The sequence below is a fragment of the Nerophis ophidion genome, linkage group LG10, assembly GCF_033978795.1.
Source record: "Nerophis ophidion isolate RoL-2023_Sa linkage group LG10, RoL_Noph_v1.0, whole genome shotgun sequence".
NCBI classification, from domain to species: domain Eukaryota; kingdom Metazoa; phylum Chordata; class Actinopteri; order Syngnathiformes; family Syngnathidae; genus Nerophis; species Nerophis ophidion.
The window spans coordinates 12,397,206-12,418,342 of NC_084620.1; the positions used below are offsets into that span (position 1 = coordinate 12,397,206).

The following is a 21,137-nucleotide window of genomic DNA, read 5'->3' on the forward strand; positions in this document are numbered from 1 at the left end:
TTGGTGAATTATACGCCACCCCTCTTAACCACGCCCCCCGCCCCAACCACGCCCACAACCACACCTCCTCCCTACCCTGACCACGTCCTTCAGACCCAGAACTTGGCAAGCTGCCACCACAGCAAAGGCCACCCCTGAGCTATCCAGCTTGGTCCCTTTATGAAAGATGACATCGGTTTGGTAGGAAACAAGACACCTACAATCTAGCTTGTCTTACCAGTGATGAGGCTAAAGAGAGACTGGATATGAGCTCGATCTTTAAAGTATGAGCGACTCAGACTGTTCCAAATCACGTCAGAAACTTTCTTCACCAACTCGCGACTCGAGCCGGCCGATGTCCTCCTGTACTGCGACAGGTCCACTGCCCCGCGAATCTGCGCTGTGAAGCGCTCATACAGCGCCGAGAGCATACCCAGCTCTACAGTAGGGAAGCACGAGTTAGGACAGTCTGGCTCCAGTGGCTCAAAGCGCACGCCGGGCACGTTGACAGGCACCACACGGTTGACGGCCAGGAAGTGCTCGACGAAGCCCAGGACCAGCGAGAGGAGGGCTAAGTCCGGCTCGGACTTGCGGAGTTCGGCGTCGAAGAGCTGAACAACGCCGTCTATCCCCCGCAGGGGAAAGTGCTTCTTCTGGGACGTGTGCAACCCCATCATGTCTTCTCAGCTTCACCTGCGCTGTAAGACAATTCAAAAAGCAAGAAATTATTAGGCAACATATACTATTATCAACTATTAGAAGAAAAATTAATACAGCTCCAAAAAGCACCAGTACATCATTACAGCTGCATGTTTCAAACGTGTTACAATTCATTTCAAATCAGAAACAATTTTGCAGCTGTAATCAGTCAATGCACTCATTATACAAATGCATAATATTTGTTAATGATTTAACAATATATGTTAAAGGCTGTGTTAGGGCTGCTGGGCAATCATGGCAAAAATCTAAATCACGATTAATTGAAACTTTTACCTGGATTTTGGTTAACGTGCAATTATTTTACTCTACACTCACAATATTGTTTTTGGTCAACTTCCTCCTTATTGTAGTCAAAGAGTGTTTAAACAACTAAAACAGAATTAATTTTAGTTTCAAACTGCTCATGACGTCCCGTTGGTTCTGTTTTTCAGTTTTCCTCTATGACACTTCCATGTCGCGGACTGGATGAAAGTGTTACTTGGTTGCTGCAGCTTCTTCTGCCTGGTTCCGCTTTGCAACACAATCAGTACTGTAGTTTAAGGGGATGGTGTATATGTACAGTAGAGAGTCACAACAATCTAAATAATTGACATAGCAGTTTACAGTCGGTTAAAAGCTCTAAATGTTTGTTTTCAATTAATCGTCCAGCCCTAAACTGTGACTATCTTTTGCTAATCTTTTATAAACTGTGTTTTAACTTTCTTTGTAATGTGTTATACCAGGGGTTGGCAACCTTCAGCATACAAAGAGCCATTGGAGCTCATTTCCCCCCAAATAAAACCCACCTAGAGCCACGAACTCTGTTAGATTCCTAAAATGACGATAACACCACTTTTAGTTTCCTTACACGTGTGCTATAGGATTTATAAAATCGTACTCTTATCTGATTTATTTCTGGGTATAACAAAGCAAATCATCAAATTATTTTGAACATTAGAAACAAAACACACAGTTATTTCCCTTATTAATGAATAAAAAAATAAAAATCAACTCATCCCAATATTCTGAAGGCATACGACTACGGCATATTCATTTGACAAAACATTTAAAACAACTACCTAGTCATAAATAAAAACAGCAAATTAATAAAAATGTAAATAAATAAAATGTTTCTCTTTGATCCGTCCATTGCTAGGGGTTGACCACTAAAAACTATTCAATTGCATGGCAGCAAGAGATGTCGCATAAGGGCTGTGACATACATTTCCATCGACAATATATTCAAATGTGTTTTATTTTCCTATGACAAGATCCCAGAACTCTCCAAAATAACAACTGTTAAATTCAAATGAACTAGGTAAATAAAATGAAATGAAATAGATCAAGTAACCATTATTTGTTGACATTCGGTTTCAAAGCCAAAGGGAGCCACGGCAGAGGCATGAAAGAGCCGCGGGTTGCAGACCCCTGTCTTATACGTACGTACTAAAACGTTTTCTGACTTCGGTAGAATACAATGATGGCCACTGGCCAATGCATGCAACAATAAGATAGAATATAATAGAACGTGTGTTCGTTTATAATTTTCCCCGTCAGTACCCCTCTTTGTACAGCAGCTAACTCCCGTGTAAAAATCATGCACATTTTGGGGTCGCTTAGGGGTCAGACAGAATCAGCAATCAACCACAGAATGGTTTGGTAATGTAAGAGCCACACCACATGATTTATGATACTTGAAGGTATGACGTGCATTATGGAGGAAGGGCTATACCTCCACCCAATCAGAATAGCGCTCTCTCTTTTTTTGAGTCGATCTATAAAAGTCCATGCAGATTACTGGTCCTATTTTGAGTTTGAGTTTGAGTTTATTTCGAACATGCAAGCATACAACATGATACATCACAATTTCCAGTTTCTCTTTTCAACATGTTTGAAAAGGAGGAGGAAGAAGCAGAGCTTATTTAATCCTACCCCTTTTCTTTACATAACAGTTGCTAAAACTTTTGTTCACTTCCTGTTCTCAATGTATTCACAATGTATACTCCATAAGTAATAAGTAATTACCATACAAATAAATAAATAAATAAATAATTGCTTAAGTAAGTTTTATTCCATACGATGAGATAAGTCAGATTATTTTGAGAATGAATGGGTGAGTAAAATCAGAAGGTTTATCATGGTTCTTCATTTTTGTACTTTGTAAACACTTCCAGTTTGAAGAGTTTCTTGAAGTGGATCATATTAGTACATTGTTTGATTGCTTTGCTTAATCCATTCCATAATTTAATTTCACATACTGATATACTGAAGGTCTTTAGTGTTGTACGTGCATGCAAATGTTTTAAATTACATTTTTCTCAAAGATTATATTTCTCTTCTTTTGTTGAGAAGAGAAATATACTTTTTAACAGACTTTAAATTATCCTTTTGTTGGAAAACTTGTTTGAAGCAGCGCATGGAAACAGTCAACAAGCCTGACGGACGCCCAGGTGGTCAAAAAAGAAAAAAGAAAAGAAAAACAAAAAATGAAAAAAAAAAAAAAAAACCTGGATTCACACTAAAATGTGATCAAGTTGATAAAAATCGATGAAAAAAGTGCTTAACAAACCGCAAGCAACATAAAGCAACAAATGCCATTTTACTCCAGAACATGCGCTGCACTGATAGCATGATGGTTGAACTTTCTCATCACTCTCCCCTTCCCCCAGTAAGCACCTCTGGCCACAGGGCAAGCTGCTGCTCTGGCTGGTGAAGAAATCCTTTATCATCTTGCAGGAGAAGCAATTGCATTAATAAGTGACTTTTCTCTCGACCTGGTATTATGTCTTGAATAAATGTACTATTATTTGGACTTGATAGATTTTGTCTTTCTATGAAAAAAAATAACCGAGCAAGCCAAATCTATCATGATAAACTGCAGAAACATTGTTGGAAGGTTCTTTAAAAAAGAAAATAAATGATAAATGGGTTGTACTTGTATAGCGCTTTTCTACCTTCAAGGTACTCAAAGCGCTTTGACACTACTTCCACATTTACCCATTCACACACACATTCACACACTGATGGAGGGAGCTGCCATGCAAGGCGCCAACCAGCACCCATCAGGAGCAAGGGTGAAGTGTCTTGCTCAGGACACAACGGACGTGACGAGGTTGGTTCTAGGTGGGATTTGAACCAGTGACCCTCGGGTTGCGCACGGCCACTCTACCACTGCGCCACGCCGTCCCCAAAAGACAATAATCAAAAAAGAGCTGTTAATTTGACAAAAGAGCACATGGCTTTAGACATGGACTGTGTGTATGTGGGAATATGTGAAAAAATGATCATAGGGAATAACGATTTTCCCAAATCTAAGAAAAACATTTGAAATTCAAATTTTAGGTAGACACATGCAGCCTTGATTAATATTTGTTGTTTTTAGATTTGTAATTGTCTGGTTCGGCATTAAATTAACTTCCAAAGAGTTTTCTGCTGCTCTTGATAGGAGGTGCCTGAAATGGCAGACCGGTAGGTAGGAATAATAAAAAAAATATATAAATCCAGAAACAAAAGAAAAAAAATACACAAAATGTTTCCACATCGCAGTTATGGTTGTCCTCAGAGGGCCGCTGAGTAATATATGAATAATGTATGAATAAATACATTAACAATATTTTTTTTATCAAAAGTTGGAGTAAAATTATTTAAATTTTAATTTAAAAAAATGGCAGTTCAGTCACCAGAATTTTACGGTAAAAGCAGCGTTTGTTTTTTTTTTTTACAGCATATATGCTGTAATATGCATATAACGCAATACCACTGTTTTTAGTGGTAAAATTCAAGCAACAGAGCTGCCAGTTTTGTTTTGAACGTAAAATCTTGTTTTAATGTTTTTTTTTAATGTTTTAGTGTCTCACTGTATATGGAAAAAAAAAGTGCCAAAATTGATTTTACGGTAAAAAAAAAACTCAGTCGACGGAATTTAACCGTGAAATCTATTGTCAATTTCACAGTCTACAAGTTGATTGATAATTTGTTTTGAAATCATAAGTCAAGCAGATATTTATGTACAATATTTATCTCTATTTAAAAAAAAATTTTTTGGAATACAATATTTTGATTTTGATAATATTGAACTATAAAAGATATGCAATTGCATGCAGTACATGATTTTTACTGTCAAAAGCGAAAGAACAAATACATTTATGTAAGAAAAGATTAAGCATTTTATTAACGCATATTATTTCCAGGCTTTCGCAGGCCACATAAAAATAATGAGGCGGGCCAGATTTGGCCCCCAGGGCTGGCTTGAGTTTGACCTATTTTACACACTTATATATAAGCACACAACTTGTGCACTTATATATGTGCGCATGACTTCTGCAATTTATTAATGCACTTATTGTACAGTAATAATTGTGCACTTTAACCTGTGCACTTTATTGGTGCACCTATTTTACACATTTATACAAGTGCACATAACTTGTGCACTTTGTTGGTGGACTTATTTAACACACTTATGTATTTACACATAACTTGTGCACTTGATTAATGCACTTATTGTACACACTTATATATTTATACACTTATACATACAGTATGTGCACATAACATGTGCACTTTATTGGTCCACTTAACATGTGCGTTTAACTCTTAAAATGTCAGTGCCTAGAAGAAGTCAGTGTTCAACCTTAGATTGAAAAGCCACACAATACAAAAACAGTCCATTCAAATGTTCCAACTGAATTTTGAAGTTGTGGAATATTTTAACTATTTTTGATATGTTTTATATTGTTGAATATTTGTATAAATATTGTTATAAATATAAATATCCTTCCGCTACTTGAACGTTCGCGCATGTCTCTCTCGCCTCAGTGCCATCCCCCGCTGGCAACTCCTAAACCACTTAGGACACCTCTGAAGGTCTCTTAAAGGCCTACTGAAACCCACTACTACCCCCCACGCAGTCTGATAGTTTATGTATCAATGATGAAATATTAACATTGCAACACATGCCAATACGGCCTTTTTAGTTTACTAAATTGCAATTTTAAATTTCTCGGGAGGTTCTTCTTGAAAACGTCGCGTAATGATGACGTGTACGCGTGACGTCACGGGCTGTTATGATATATTAGCGCTGCACACACACACAGCTGAAAGTCGTCTGCTTTAACCGCATAATAAAACAGTATTTGTATTTTGGACATCTGTGTTGCTGAATCTTTTGCAATTTGTTCAATTAATATTGGAGAAGTCAAAGTAGAAAGATGGAGTTGGGAAGCTTTAGCCTTTAGCCACACAAACCCACGGTGATTCATTGTTTAAAATTCCCGGAGGTGAAACTTTCCTCTGGATTTGAGCGAGGTCAAGCGAAAATGGATCCCGACTGAATGTTAACCAGCAGGTTTCTGTGAGAAAATGGTGGTAAAAAGTCGCTTCTTACCGGAGATCAGCTGAGCTTGCCCCGTCCATAAAGCTGCTGTCGACTTCCCTGAGACACTGCGTCAAGACACCCGTGGACAAACACCTCCGACTATCAGGTACTGTTAAACTCACTAAAACACTAGCAACACAATAGAAAGATAAGGGATTTCCCAGAATTACCCTAGTAAATGTGTCTAAAAACATCTGAATCCGTCCCAATGCAATCGCATTTTTTTTTCAACTTGTTTTTTTTTTCTAGTCCGTCGCTATCAATATCCTCAAACACGAATATTTCATCCTCGCTCAAATAAATGGGGAAATTGTCGTTTTCTCGGTCCGAATAGCTGTTCTTGTTGGAGGCTACCATTAAAAACAATGTGAATATGTGAGGAGCCATCAACATGTGACGTCATCGTCTGCGACTTCCGGTAAAGGCAGGGCTTTTCTGTTAGCGACCGAAAGTTGCAAAGTTTATCGTGGATGTTCTCTACTAAATCTTTTCAGCAAAAATATGGCAATATCGCGAAATGATCAAGTATGACACATAGAATGGACCTGCTATCCGCGTTTAAATGAGAAAATCTAATTTCAGTAGGACTTTAAAGGCCTACTGAAACCCGCTACTACCCACCACGCAGTCTGATAGTTTATATATCAATGATGAAATATTAACATTGCAACACATGCCAATACGACCTTTTTAGTTTACTAAATTGCAATTTTAAATTTCCCTAGAGTTTCTTGTTGAAAACCTTGCGGAATGATGAGGTGTACGCAAGACGTCACAGGTTTTTAATAAGTATGAGCGCTACGCACACACACAGCTAAAAGTCGTCTGCTTTAACAGCTTAATTACACAGTATTTTGGAGAACTGTGTTGCTGAATCTTTTGCAATTTGTTCAATTAATAATGGAGCAGTCAAAGTAGCAAGATGGAGTTGGGAAGCTTTAGCCTCTAGCCACACAAACACATGGTGATTCCTTGTTTAAAAATCCTGGAGGTGAAACTTTACTATGGATCAGAGCACGGTCAAGCGAACATGAAACACGACGGAATGTCAACCAGCAGGTTTCGGTGAGAAAATTGTGGTAAAAAGTCGCTTCTTACTGGAGAAAAGCTGACCTTGCCCCGTCCATAAAGCTGCCGTCGACTCCCCTGAGACACTGCGCGTCGAGACACCCGTGGAGACACCCTTCCGACTATCAGGTACTATTTAACTCACTAAAACACTAGCAACACAATAGAAAGATAAGGGATTTCCCAGAATTATCCTACTAAATGTGTCTAAAAACATCGGAATCCGTCCCAATGCAATCGCGTTTTTTTTTTACTTTTTAATTTTTTTTCTAATTTGTCGCTATCAATATCCTCAAACACGAATCTTCCATCCTCACTCAAATTTATGGGGAAATTGTCGTTTTCTCGGTCCGAGTAACACTTTTTGTTGGAGGCTCCCATTAAAAACAATGTGAATATGTGAAGAGCCCCCACACTTGCGACGTCATTGTCTGCGACTTCCGGTAGAGGCAGGGCATTTGTCTTAGCACCGAAAGTTGCGAACTTTACCGTGGATGTTCTCCACTAAATCCGTTCAGCAAAAAAATATGGCAATATCGCAAAATGATCAAGTATGACACATAGAATGGACCTGCTATCCCCGCTTGAATTAAGAAAATCTCATTTCAGTAGGCCTTTAAATATCGTGGACAGTAGGAGTGTTTCTTAGACTTAAAAAAGTTTATAATGAGCTTTTATTCTTAAATTTGAGAGTAGTACTAAATTTTGCATATTCTGAGGACTTAAGTGTAAAATGGCACTCTAAGACGCTTGGTAAATGCAGCCCCAGAGATAGATAAGTGTGAGTCATTGTATGATGTCACATGTTCCGTCAGTACAGCTAACCTGGGCTACATAGCGCTCTAGTGGGCGGGGCACTCTCCCGTCAAATACACGCACAATAAATACAATAAATAATACACTAATGGACACCTTTTCAAGTTTAATGTGATCGGCAATGCCGAAAGATATCGCTTCGAGGCCAAGAGGAATCGATATAATACATGACCATTGCATTGTGATCTCGCTATTGTATGTGTTAGCATGTGGCTAACCGGCTAACTTTGCAAACTTTGGTAAAATACGCGTCAGTAATATTTGCTCCAAACGTGTCTTGGTTCTCCGAATGAAAGCGTCGTTCATTTGAATAAATAAGCAGCGTAAAGTGAAGAGAGGAGGCCAAACTTATCGTTAGGTAAAGGCTTTAAGGAAACATCTGCGGGAGCAAGCTGGCTTGAATGAGCGGGCGATCAGGTGCAGCTAGCTGGCTAATAGCGGCTAGCTGCTCAAACTAGACCAGTTTCAATAACCGCTTGTCGAGCGGGAAGTCTCGTCAAACTGCTTGCTGTAGTTTAACTACCGGATATCTCGCTCCGGTCTCCTAATAACGCTAGTATGCAAAGAACAACGTACCCGGTTCCTCAGTGTGGAAGCCACATGTTTTTTGTTTGTGTCCCACTTCTTTTGCCGCGCACTTCAGGCTGCCCGAGAGTCACTCGGCGTGCGTCATCACGTTTACGTAACATGACGTCACTCGCGAGTGTTTCAAGTGCAGTCGGAAAACTGAATGTTACTCGAACACTCGTCGCCGTTCATTATCTTTGATGGATTGATTGATATTGATATTAGTAGATTGCACAGTACAGTACATATTCCGTACAATCGACCACCCGAATAAGTTTTTCAACTTGGCCGGGGTCCACGTAAATCAATCATCTACATTTCTTCAAAGTACATAAAGTATTTAAACAAATACATGACTAGTATGGGCAGCACGGTGACAAGGGGGTTAGTGCGTCTGCCTCACAATACGAAGGTCCTGAGTAGTCCTGGGTTCAATCTCGGGATCTTTCGAGATGCCACCTCTGTAGAAGCATTTAAGTCTCACCTTAAAACTCATTTGTATACTCTAGCCTTTAAATAGAGCCCCTTTTTAGACCAGTTGATCTGCCGTTTCTTTTCTTTTTCTCCTCTGTCCTACTATCCCTTGTGGAGGGGGTCCGGTCCGGTGGCCATGGATGAAGTACTGGCTGTCCAGAGTTGGGACCCAGGATGGACCGCTCGTCCAGAGTCGGGACCCTGCAGGACAGACGGCTCGCCTGTATATCGACTGGGGACATCTCTGCGCTGCTGATCCGCCTCCGCTTGGGATGGTTTCCTGCCGGCTCCACTTTGGACGGGACTCTCGCTACTGTATTGGATCCACTTTGGACTGGACTCTCACGGTTGTGTTGCATCCACTATAAAATTGAACTTTTACCGTATCATGTTAAACCTTGCTCGACATCCATTGCTTTCGGTACCCTAGGGGGAGTGGGGGGGGGGGGGGGGGGTACGGTCCTCTCCAAGGTTTCTCATAGTCATCATTGTCACTGTCACCGACATCCCACTGGGGTGAGTTTTCCTTGCCCTTATGTGGGCTCTACCGAGGATGTCGTTGTGGTTTGTGCAGCCCTTTGAGACACTAATGATTTAGGGCTATATAAATAAACATTGATTGATTGATGTGTGGAGTTTGCATGTCCTCCCCGTGACTGCGTAGGACTCCGGGACTACGGCTTCTTCCCACCTCCAAACACATGCACCTGGGGATAGGTTGATTGGCAACACTAAATTGGCCCTAGTGTGTGAATGTGAGTGTGAATGTTGTCTGTCTATCTGTGTCGGCCCTGCTATGAGGTGGCGACTTGTCCAGGGTGTACCCCGCCTTCCGCCCGATTGTAGCTTAGATAGGCACCAGCGCCCCCCGCGACCCCAAAGGAAATAAGCGGTAGAAAATGGATGGATGGATGACTATGTATGGTTATGGAATAAGTATATTTCGAACATACATACAGTTGCAATATAATAAAACACATAACGAGTCGATAGAAAAGCGCTGTATAAATCTAATCTATTATTATCATTATTAATAAAAGAAGGCTGTGTGTATTACGTTCAGAAATATAATTCCTTTGGACATCCGGCGAGAAAGTATACCATACCATACCAACTTTATTTATAAAGCCCTTTAAAAACAACCACAGTTGAAGAACAAAGGGCTGTACACTACAAAAAAATAAAGGCAAAGGACAGACTAAAAAAATAACATTTAAAAGAGAAATAAAAAACACATTGAAATAGCAAATCCAAATTACCCTAAGAACAATTTGTTAGATAAAAAGCAGTTAAAAAGTTAAAAACAATTAAAAAAGTTAAAAGTTAAAAACAGTTTAAAGTCTCATGCTGGGTGAAAAGCCAGTGAATCAAAGTGGGTTTTAAGAAGGGTCTTAAAAATAGCCAAAGAAGGGGCCTGTCTCACATGGAGTGGGAGATCGTTCCAGAGTTTGGGACCCGCAACATTGATTGCGCTTTGATTTGGGTACCTCCAGGATCAGCTGATCAGCTGACCTGAGGGACCCGGTAGGGTAATAGAGGTGGAGCAGCTCAGAGAGGTAAGGTGGGGCAAGACCATGTAAGGATTTAAAAACGAGTAAGATCATTTTAAAATGGACTCTAAAAGACACAGGCAGCCAGTGGAGGGAGGCTAAAACAGGAGTATTGTGCTCTCTTTTTCTTGTGTTTGTTAAAATTTGGACAGCTGCATTTTGGGCCAGCTGCAGACATGAGAGAGAGGATTGAGTAATACCAATATACAAAGAGTTACAGTAATCCAGCCGAGATGTAATAAATGCATGGATTACTGTCTCAAACTGTTGCCTAGAAAGATTTTTAACCTTGGCCAGCTGACGTAAATAAAAAAAGCTGGCTTTCACCACTGTGCCAATCTGACGGTCCAATTTAAAATCATTGATACGAAAGCCCAGGTTGCATGACAGCCACAATTTAATAAGAGGTGTCAAATCCAGTAATAATAATATTACCATTCTGTTTAAATTTATACATGTTTTTTAAAGGTACATTACAACGTTAAAAAAGCCATGTTGTTACCCATTGGCTCAACTGGTTATTATTGGAATAAACATTGTTCTTTAATGGCACAAAAAGCATTCAAAGGGAGAAAAATATGCATCTACAGTAACAATCAACATCGATGTTGATTGTTACTGTACCGCCGTACACAATGGCAACATGCACAACACAAATATATTATTAATATGTATTTTATGTTCCACTTAATTTTGGCTGTGTTAAGCAAGAATGTAAACAATTTGCATGTTTTGTTATCTGAAGCCATAAAGCTAGAAACAAGGGTTTTATTCAAATGACCATATATGTACAACCTCAGCTGTAACCCTTATTAGTGCAATTATAATTGATCAGTACATCACATGTCATTATCAACACATGCAGTAACATCCCTTTTTGCTAATTCATGGTAAAAAAAAAAAAGCAACACATATCTAAGTGTATGAGGGCTACATTAGTACAATTCTCATAGTAAAAACAACACTTTAAAACAAAATGCTAAAACAAAATGCTAAAACAAAATGTCAACAGTGGAAAAAAAAGAACCAAATGAAATTCCAGTCACACATTTTGAGCAAAATATGCATTTTGGTGCCCTTGAGAGCACACTCTTTCTTACCCAGCCACCCCTGGGGCATGGCTGGCCTCACAGAGACTGGTAGCCATCGGTCCTCCTCTTGCGGCCCAACAGGTAGACCACCACTACCACCAAAATAAGCACCAGCAGCGTGACCCCTACTCCAATGGCCACCCGATAATCTGGCTGGTCGGCTGCACACAGATCAGCTGGAAAAAAAAAACCCACAATATGTTCAATGAATGTTTGCATTAAGTCATTGCAGAAAAGCCATGCTTCATCAGAAAAGTATACATGCAGATTTTCCCAAGTCCAAGCTGAATAAAGCATATCAAATGGAAAAATATCTGCTCATGTGCATTAGTGTAACAAGGGAGGGTGTAGGCTAAGGTGATCAATACCTTTATATAAAAAGTTGTGTACAATTTTAAGAGCTGTATGTCCTCTGGCAAAATGGATCAAAAAGAATGCAGCACCAAATCAAATTGATGAAAAAAAAAAGTGTGATAGTTAAAATGCTGTTTTTCATGTCCATCCATCCATCCATTTCTTCCGCTTATCCGAGGTCGGGTCGGGGGGGGGGGAGCAGCCCAAGCAGAGAAGCCCAGACTTCCCTTTCCCCAGCCACTTCATCCAGCTCCTCCCGGGGGATCCAGAGGCGTTCCCAAGCCAGTCGGGAGACATAGTCTTCCCAACGTGTCCTGAGTCTTTCCCTTGGCTTCCTTCCGGTCGGACGTGCCCCAAACACCTCCCTAGGGAGGCGTTTGGGTGGCATCCTGAGCAGATGCCTAAACCTCCTCATCTGGCTCCTCTCGATGTGGAGGAGCAGCGGCTTCACTCTGAGTTCCTCCCGTATGACAGAACTTCTCACCCTCTCTCTAAGGACTCTCATTTCGGCCGCCTTTTACCCGTTATCTTGTCCTTTCGGTCATAACCCAAAGCTCATGACCGTAGGTGAGGATAGGAACAAAGATCGCCCGGTAAATTAAGAGCTTTGTCTTCCGGCTCAGTTCCTTCTTCACCACAACGGATCAATACAGCGTCCGCATTACTGAAGACGCCGCACTGATCCGCCTGTCGATCTCACAATCCACTCTTCCCCCACTCGTGAGCAAGACTCCTAGGTACTTGAACTCCTCCACTTGGGGCAAGATCCAACTTGGAGATAGCACTCCACCCTTTCCCGGGCGAGAACCATGGACTCAGACTTGGAGGTGCTGATTTTCATCCCAGTCGCTGCACACTCGGCTGCGAACCGATCCAGTGAGAGCTGGAGATACTGGCCAGTTATAGCCATCAGGACCACATCATCTGCAAAAAGCAGAGACCTAATCCTGTAGCCACCAAACCGGATCACCTCAACGCCCTGACTGCGCCTAGAAATTCTGTCCATAAAAGTTATGAACAGAATCGGTGACAAAGGGCAGTCTTAGTGGAATCCAACCCTCACTGGAAACGGGTCCGACTTACTGCCGGCAATGTGGACCAAGCTCTGACACTGATCATACAGGGAGCGGACCGCCACAATCAGACAGTCCGATACCCCATACTCTCTGAACTCTCCCCACAGGACTTCCCGGGGGACACAGTCGAATGCCTTCTCCAAGTCCACAAAGTATATGTAGACTGGTTGGGGAAACTCCCATGCACCCTCAAGGACCCTGCTGAGAGTATAGAGCTGATCTACCATTCCACGACCAGGACGAAAACCACACTGTTCATCCTTGATCCAAAGTTTGACTATTCGGCGTGGCCTCCTCTCCAGTACACCTGAATAGACATTACCGGGAAGGCTGAGGAGTGTGATCCTGCGATAGTTGGAACACACCCTCCGGTTCCCCTTTTAAAGGAGAGGAACCACCACCCTGTTTTTCATGTACTCATCATAATTGTGTACAAAAATCCAAAGCGGACATTAACTTTCTAAGAAAGATTTAGCTTTGAGCAATGTGTTGGCTTGTACTTTAGTTCCTTAATGATAACAAAAATGCTGAAAAATACTACTTGACCAATCATTATAAAGGCATTAAAAAAATGCAAATTCAATGTAATCTCACAGCATTCAATCGCTTGCAACTAGCCTCTTTAGTTTGTTTTAGAAGATGTTTTGCCTCTCATCCGAGTCAGCTTCATCAGTTCGTGGTCATAGACTTAGATTGGTCAGATGTAGTTGCGATCGATGAGTGCCCTGAGATTACAATGACCTGGATGAATGACAACATTCATAGACACTAATCCAATCAATTTAATCAATATATGATAAACTATCTAAATTAAACATTCACATGTTAAATTTAAAAGATGACAAAGCAATTTAGTTTCATATCTAATAATATATTTTATGAATAAGGAATTAATTTGGTCATTTGGCCAAATAAACAAGTTTTGGGACACAAAAAATTCTGCCAGAGCCACACTTTGTACATCCCTAATGTACAGTGTAGGTCCACTTTGAATGAAAAAAAAAGTTATTGGCCAGAGGAGACGTCACCGAGTAAAATACCTTCTACATATTCCGAGTAAATGAATATGCTTACTGATGCCAAAGTCATTGCTCTTGGTCAGATTGAAGGCCTGCATCCTGTTTTGCTTGACATCCAAAGACAGTCCATTCCCCATGTAGAGCGAATCGCTCTTGCAGGAATACGAGTGGCCGATTTTTGCGGCAAAGCTTCTCATCGACTGGTTGCTGGCGGAGTAATGTCCGTTGGCTGGAACAGTCAAACATAGCATCGCATTGTAAACAAGATGCAATAGCGATAAAGGCAACACACAAAAGAAAATGGTTAGCCAGCATGACCTAAAAACATTCATCATCTAAAAGTACAAGTATACATATATATTCATATATACACTTGTACACATGCATGTATGGATACATACACACATTTACAGTATATATATATATATATATATATATATATATATATATATATATATATATATATATATATATATATATATATATATATATATATATATATATATATATATACATACATATATATATATATATACACACACACACACACACATACATATATATATATATATACATACACACACATTTACAGTATATATATAGATATATCTATATCTATATCTATATATATATATATATATATATATACATATATATATATATACATACATATATACACACACACACACACACACACATACACACATATATATATATATATATATATATATATATATATATATATATATATATATATAGGGTTGGGTGATATGGCCTTTTTTTAATATTGTGATATTTTAAGGCCATATATGCACGATATATATCTCGATATTTTGCCTTAGCCTTGAATTAACACTTGATACATATAATCACAGCAGTATGATGATTCTATGTGTCTACATTAAAACATTCTTCTTCATACTGCATTAATGTATGCTACTTTTAAACTTTCATGTCACAACTCAAAAAATCACTATTTATTTCATACGGTGTTGATCTGGAAATGTTTGCCTCGGCATTTTGATGGTGTGGGCGTGTGGCACCGAATGGAGATGTTGAAATGCGGAGTAAGCACTCTTCATTCTCTAGCAAGTGACTTTTCAAATGATGATACATATTAGCAGTAATACCACTTTTTATAGCAACGCTTTTGCCCCACACTTGACAAATTACGGTTGTCTGTTCGACATATTCCCACTTGAAGCCAAACCACCGCCAGACGATGGACCCCCTGCTGTTTTTTGGGGGAATTAATTATTCCATCATTTGTTACCAGATTCGCGCCTTCTCTCTCTCGTATTACCACTAGCATTACAGCTACCATTACCCATGCTGCTACCTCTCTGCTCCGCGAAGGCGTATACGTATGTGATGTATGACGTGACAGTATGTGACGTATGTAAGAAATTTATTGTTGAAATTATTGTCTGTCTGTGAGAAGGAGAGACAAGAAAGAGCGAAGAGAGCCTGTAGTGTAATGCCAACAGCTAAAAGCAACTGCGTGAGAACGTATACTCGTATACGATATAGTCATTTTCTATATCGCACAGACACAAACCCGCGAAATATCGATATATTATATATCGCCCAGCAATATATATATATGTATATATATATATATATATATATACACACACACACACACACATGTATATACATATACATACATTCATACATACACACATAAACATGTATGTATATGCTCGGCTCTTAGGTTGAGGAAGTCTTGAGGGTGTCCTACCAATTAAGTGTGAGATACCTGCTCACAGGTTAGTTTAGCATGCTGCTGCTGCTAATAATAATAATAATAATAATAACAATTATAATTAAATACACAAAAAGTACTACAAGACAAATGAGCTAAAAATAGTAATTTACAAAGCTTGCTAAACATCAACAAACAATGACATCAAAATCTCCCATGTATTAATTATGCATTGCAAAAATAGTTAACTCGGTTTAGTGAAACACAAACCGTCAGTTTGCAATATATCATATGACCTTTGGATTGAAGTTTCAAAATGTGGTAATTCGAACAATTTAAGTTATTTAAGTTATTTATTAACATGAATTGATTAATGTGGACCCCGACTTAAACAAGTTGAAAAACTTATTCGGGTGTTACCATTTAGTGGTCAATTGTACGGAATATGTACTGAACTGTGCAATCTACTAATAAAAGTTTCAATCAATCAATTTAATGTTTTTATGTTGTACTTAGTATAGTTTTGCTATTTCGTATGCATAAAATAGTAATATATGTATATAATTGCATATATTGTTCCATTAAGCGGACTCTGTTTTACCCGCACGTGGATGGTTTCATTTTGGGCTTGTTTACATAAAGCTGGTTGCATCTTTTTATTGTGACATCTGGCAACACTGCTTTGAGCTACCAGCATCAAGGTTTATATTTTCCCCTCTTTACAAAATGTCTTTTTGCCCCAAGCTTTCTTTGTTTTTCTAATTGTATTTTCAGAATGTGCCATTATCCCATGAACCCCTGGATAATAGGCATTTTGTTACTTTTTTACAAGAGAGTCCATTATAGGTGGTTTGTGGCCATTCACAAGGGGTCCTTTGGAATGTCTTGGATTGTAACCCCAGCAAATAGTGGGGATCTAGTGAACATATTTTATCTGAGCCTTACCTGTACTGAAAGGGTAGGACAGGACAAAAGACAGAGCATCCACATAGACCTTGTTTTCAGCCAAGCTCTGTGGAATTAAAAGAAAATTGGAACACGATCTTAATTACAAAGTCAACTAGAGTCACTCTGTATGCGCGGGTGAGACAGTGTGTGATCCATGTCACATGCTGTGACAAACACACACAAAACCAGCTTGTCAAGTCCACTTCCCCTTTCTAACAATTCCTCGCCAGTCAGACAACATCACATGATGGCGCAAACAAGGTACAGTCACGGTGAGCTTGTTACCATCAGCAATCTGGGAAACAAATCATAAAGGGCAAACACACCTTGTTGAACATAAAGGTGATAAAACCCTCCTGGAAGACCAGTGTGAGGTTAGCCATGTTCTCCTGACACTCCCCGACTGCTTTGGTCTTATTAGGCTGAATCACAAAGGTCCCATTGGCCTGGGAAAGGAACAAAAAATATTCAGTTCCTAAAAAAAAAAAATGCTGACAGCTGCATGTTCTATAAAGAGAGACGTGCGCAAAACGTCTACAGCCACATCACTTGGCGATGTGATTAAGTGTATCTTACTGCAAGAACCTACCTTTGGTGTCATCAGGCGGATCTGCAGTGCCATTTGAGCCATCAGGCAGACCACCTTGCCCTTCTTCAGGCTGTAGATCCCAACGTTCAATTTGGCGGGCGGCGTGGGTTCAGGAGGAGAAGGAGGCGACGTCGGTGTTGTGGTTGTGTTGGTGAAAGGCATAGGCGTTGTAGCGTTGGTGGAGGGTGCAGCTTTGGTTGTAGCGTTAGTGGAAGGCACAGGCGTTGTAGCCTTGGTGGAGGGAACAGGCGTTGTAGCCTTGGTGGAGGGAACAGGCGTTGTAGCCTTGGTGGAGGGAACAGGCGTTGTAGCCTTGGTGGAGGGAACAGGCGTTGTAGCCTTGGTGGAGGGAACAGGCGTTGTAGCCTTGGTGGAGGGAACAGGCGTTGTGGCCTTGGTGGAGGGAACAGGCGTTGTAGCCTTGGTGGAGGGAACAGGCGTTGTAGCCTTGGTGGAGGGAACAGGTGAAACACTTGTTTGGTCAGTCACAAACTTTTTGGCAGGGGTCAAAGTTGCAGGAGCCTTGTCCACTTGAGCCACCGTCAGTGCTTCATACAAAAAAAGACAAACGTTTTTTTTCTTAGTACTTAATGCAGCAAGAAATCGAAAAAGTCACTCAACCCACTTTTTATCAGGGCTGTCAAAAATAAAGAGTTGAACCATGTGGTTAATCACAAAAAATAGCGCATTAATCATGTATTTGCACGGGTTAATCACACAAATGATATGACTGTACATGCTTTTTTACCCTCACCGTGGATGGTTACCTGACAAGCTACACAGTTGTTACACGGTCAGGGATCAGGTCAATGCGTACGCCAGTGTAAAGATGAAAGACTCCGACCGGTGTGCTCACTGGTAAATTTCACTCGAAAATACCCACAGATACGCTATGTGGTTAGAGTGTCCGCCCTGAGATCGGTAGGTCGTGAGTGCAAACCGGCCGAGTCATACCAAAGACTATTAAAATGGGACCCATTACCTCCCTGCTCGGCACTCAGCATCAAGGGTTGGAATTGGTGCTTAAAGGCCTACTGAAACCCACTACTACCCACCATGCAGTCTGATAGTTTATATATCAATGATGAAATATTAACATTGCAACACATGCCAATACGGCCTTTTTAGTTTACTAAATTACAATTTTAAATTTCCCGGGAGTTTCGTCTTGAAAACGTCGTGTAATGATGACGTGTACGCAAGACCTCACAGGTTTTAAGGAAATATGAGCGCTGCACACACACACAGCTAAAAGTCGTCTGCTTTAACGGCATAATTACACAGTATTTTGGAGATCTGTGTTGCTGAATCTTTTGCAATTTGTTCAATTAATATTGGAGAAGTCACAGTAGAAAGATGGAGTTGGGAAGATTTAGCCTTTAGCCATACAAACACACAGTGATTCCTTGTTTAAAATTCCTGGGGGTGAAACTTTCCTATGGATCAGAGCGCAGTCAAGAACAACATGGCTCCCTACCAAATGTCAACCAGCAGGTTTCGGTGCGAAAATTGTGGTTAAAAAGTCAGTTCTTACCGGAGAAAAGCTGAGCTTGTGCCATCCATAGCTGCCGTCGACTCCCCTGAGACACTGCGCGTCAACACACCCGTGGAGACACCCTTTTGACTATCAGGTACTAGTTAACTCACTAAAACACTAGCAATACAATATAAAGAAAAGGGATTTTCCATAATTATCCTAGTAAATGTCTCTAAAAACATCGGAATCCATCCCAATGCAATCGTGTTTTTTTTTTAACCTATTTTTTTAATCTTTTTTTTTTTCTAGTCCGTCGCTATCAATATCCTCAAACACGAATCTTTCATCCTCGCTCAAATTAATGGGGAAATTGTCGTTTTCTCTGTCCGAATAGCACTTTTTGTTGGAGGCTACCATTAAAAATAATGGGAACATGTGAGGAGCCCCCACACGTGTGACGTCATCGTCTGTGACTTCCGGTAGAGGCAGGGCATTTCTCTTAACACCGAAAGTTGCGAATTTATCGTGGATGTTCTCTACTAAATCCTTTCAGCAAAAATATGGCAATATTGCGAAATTATCAAGTATGACACATAGAATAGACCTGCTATCCCCGTTTGAATAAGAAAATCTCATTTCAGTAGGCCTTTAAATCCCCAAAAATTATTTCCCACAGCTGCTGCTCACTGCTCCCCTCCCCCTCCCAGGGGTTGGAACAAGGAGATGGGTCAAATGCAGAGGGTAATTTCACCACACCTTGTGTGTGTATGACTATCAGTGGTATTTTAACTTTAGGTTTAAAAGAGACTTCCTTACAAATGCATGACATGCATTTAAGTAGCAAGTACAAAGAACATTTACAGAATGTTCCTTGGCGACATTTGGACAATAAAATTGCAGCGGTGTCCTAATTTTCAAGTTATTTTAAATCACGCAAGCAAGTAATAACCTGTAATTAATCAGGATTAATTTACATGTAAAAGTGTGATTCATTGGATATAAAAAAATATCATTTGACAGCATTAATCTTATCATTTAGTGCAAAAAAAACAACAGAATATTTTTATTTGTGTCGTGTTAGCATATCTGTCAAATAACAAAAGGTAGACATTGTAATGTAAGATCAGCGTGAGGTGGAGGGTGAGAGCAAAGTTACTTGTTGTGTTGACATGGACTGATAACGTCCTCTTTATCCAAGTACAAAAGTCCATGGGTGTATCTATGAGTCTAAATTCAGTTTTTTAGTAGTTACTACCAGTTCCCCGTAGGACTGAAATAACAGACATTAGGCACATTAGAGGCGAACTTTGTGGTTAAAGCTATCCTCATGTGTCATGAAACGCCAAGCAAACAAGATGAAAGCTGTTCAAGCTAAAAGCAGATTTTTCGCAATTAAATTCACATTCGTTTGAATGTTTTTTTATTTATTTTTTAACAGAGGCACAAACCAGCTACCTGGAACACAGTGGAAATGTGTGAAAGTACCAGGAAGTCACACACTCACCGACATTTTGAGTCTTTATCTACTGAATGACACCATTTAACTGGACAACATTAAGCATATAAGCCGAGGAGACATTTAGAGTAAAAAAGCAACATATTCACAAATTGTTTAAAAAAAAACACATGAAGGCAGAAGTGTCTTTTGGTGGGACGAAATATTACCTGAAAAAGCACAGCACAGTAGAAGCAGAAGAGACGATTTCATGGTGACAATTTCGCAGAGCGGACAATTGGCGTGAAATGACGCTCAATAATGAAACATCTGCACTTAGTCCAGTCACAGCTCAGTCTAGGTAACAACACTACACACGGAAACACCAGAAGCACACGTAAACATACCAGAAATATACGTTTTAAAGTGTACATAACTTCTACATGACATTCCTCGAGTTTTGAATAAACCTACTGTTTATATTTTTGCTTTTTTAATTGAATACATTTCACGTTTTAGTGACACTTTTGGCACTTTACTCTCTTTTATTTTGAAAGATACAAGCAGAACAAGTCGCACACGCAATACGCACAACTGTATTAACGGACGGCGACTGTTTGGGAAACGAAACTAAACAAGTCCAGGCCTATGGAATTAAGTCATACTTGAGTCTCATTACGAAACAGTTTTCTTTGACTTGCTGTAGTGGTGGGTGGCATGGAGGTCAATGTTTGTATTTATTCAATGTTTGTATTGTCAAAGCTTTTTTGGAGACTGAATTTATGTGAACTGAATTTGTACGGCAAAATACGCTGATAATTTTTTGAATAAAAAATACTAATCAAAATGCGTGCCTTTCAAAAAACTGGTTTGTTGAAATACAGTGTTTTGAAATTATATTTATTAAAATTCAGTG

General features: G+C 39.9%; 2 protein-coding genes across 2 annotated transcripts; both read right to left on the bottom strand.

Annotated features, from left to right (window-relative positions):
• Positions 1-8,730, bottom strand: LOC133560186 (menin-like). Its single transcript, XM_061912410.1, has 3 exons — positions 8,513-8,730; positions 218-677; positions 1-155 (listed from the first exon to the last, which is right to left on the bottom strand). The coding sequence occupies exons 2-3, from the start codon at positions 654-656 to the stop codon at positions 25-27; spliced, it is 570 nt and encodes a 189-aa protein (XP_061768394.1). The 5' UTR covers positions 657-677; positions 8,513-8,730; the 3' UTR covers positions 1-24.
• A 1,345-nt stretch (positions 8,731-10,075) lies between these two features.
• Positions 10,076-20,611, bottom strand: LOC133560188 (macrosialin-like). Its single transcript, XM_061912411.1, has 6 exons — positions 20,452-20,611; positions 17,310-17,857; positions 17,047-17,166; positions 16,718-16,784; positions 14,123-14,296; positions 10,076-11,794 (listed from the first exon to the last, which is right to left on the bottom strand). Exons 1-6 carry the CDS (start codon positions 20,492-20,494, stop codon positions 11,655-11,657), a joined length of 1,092 nt encoding a protein of 363 aa, XP_061768395.1. The 5' UTR covers positions 20,495-20,611; the 3' UTR covers positions 10,076-11,654.
• Between the last annotated feature and the right edge of the window lie 526 nt (positions 20,612-21,137).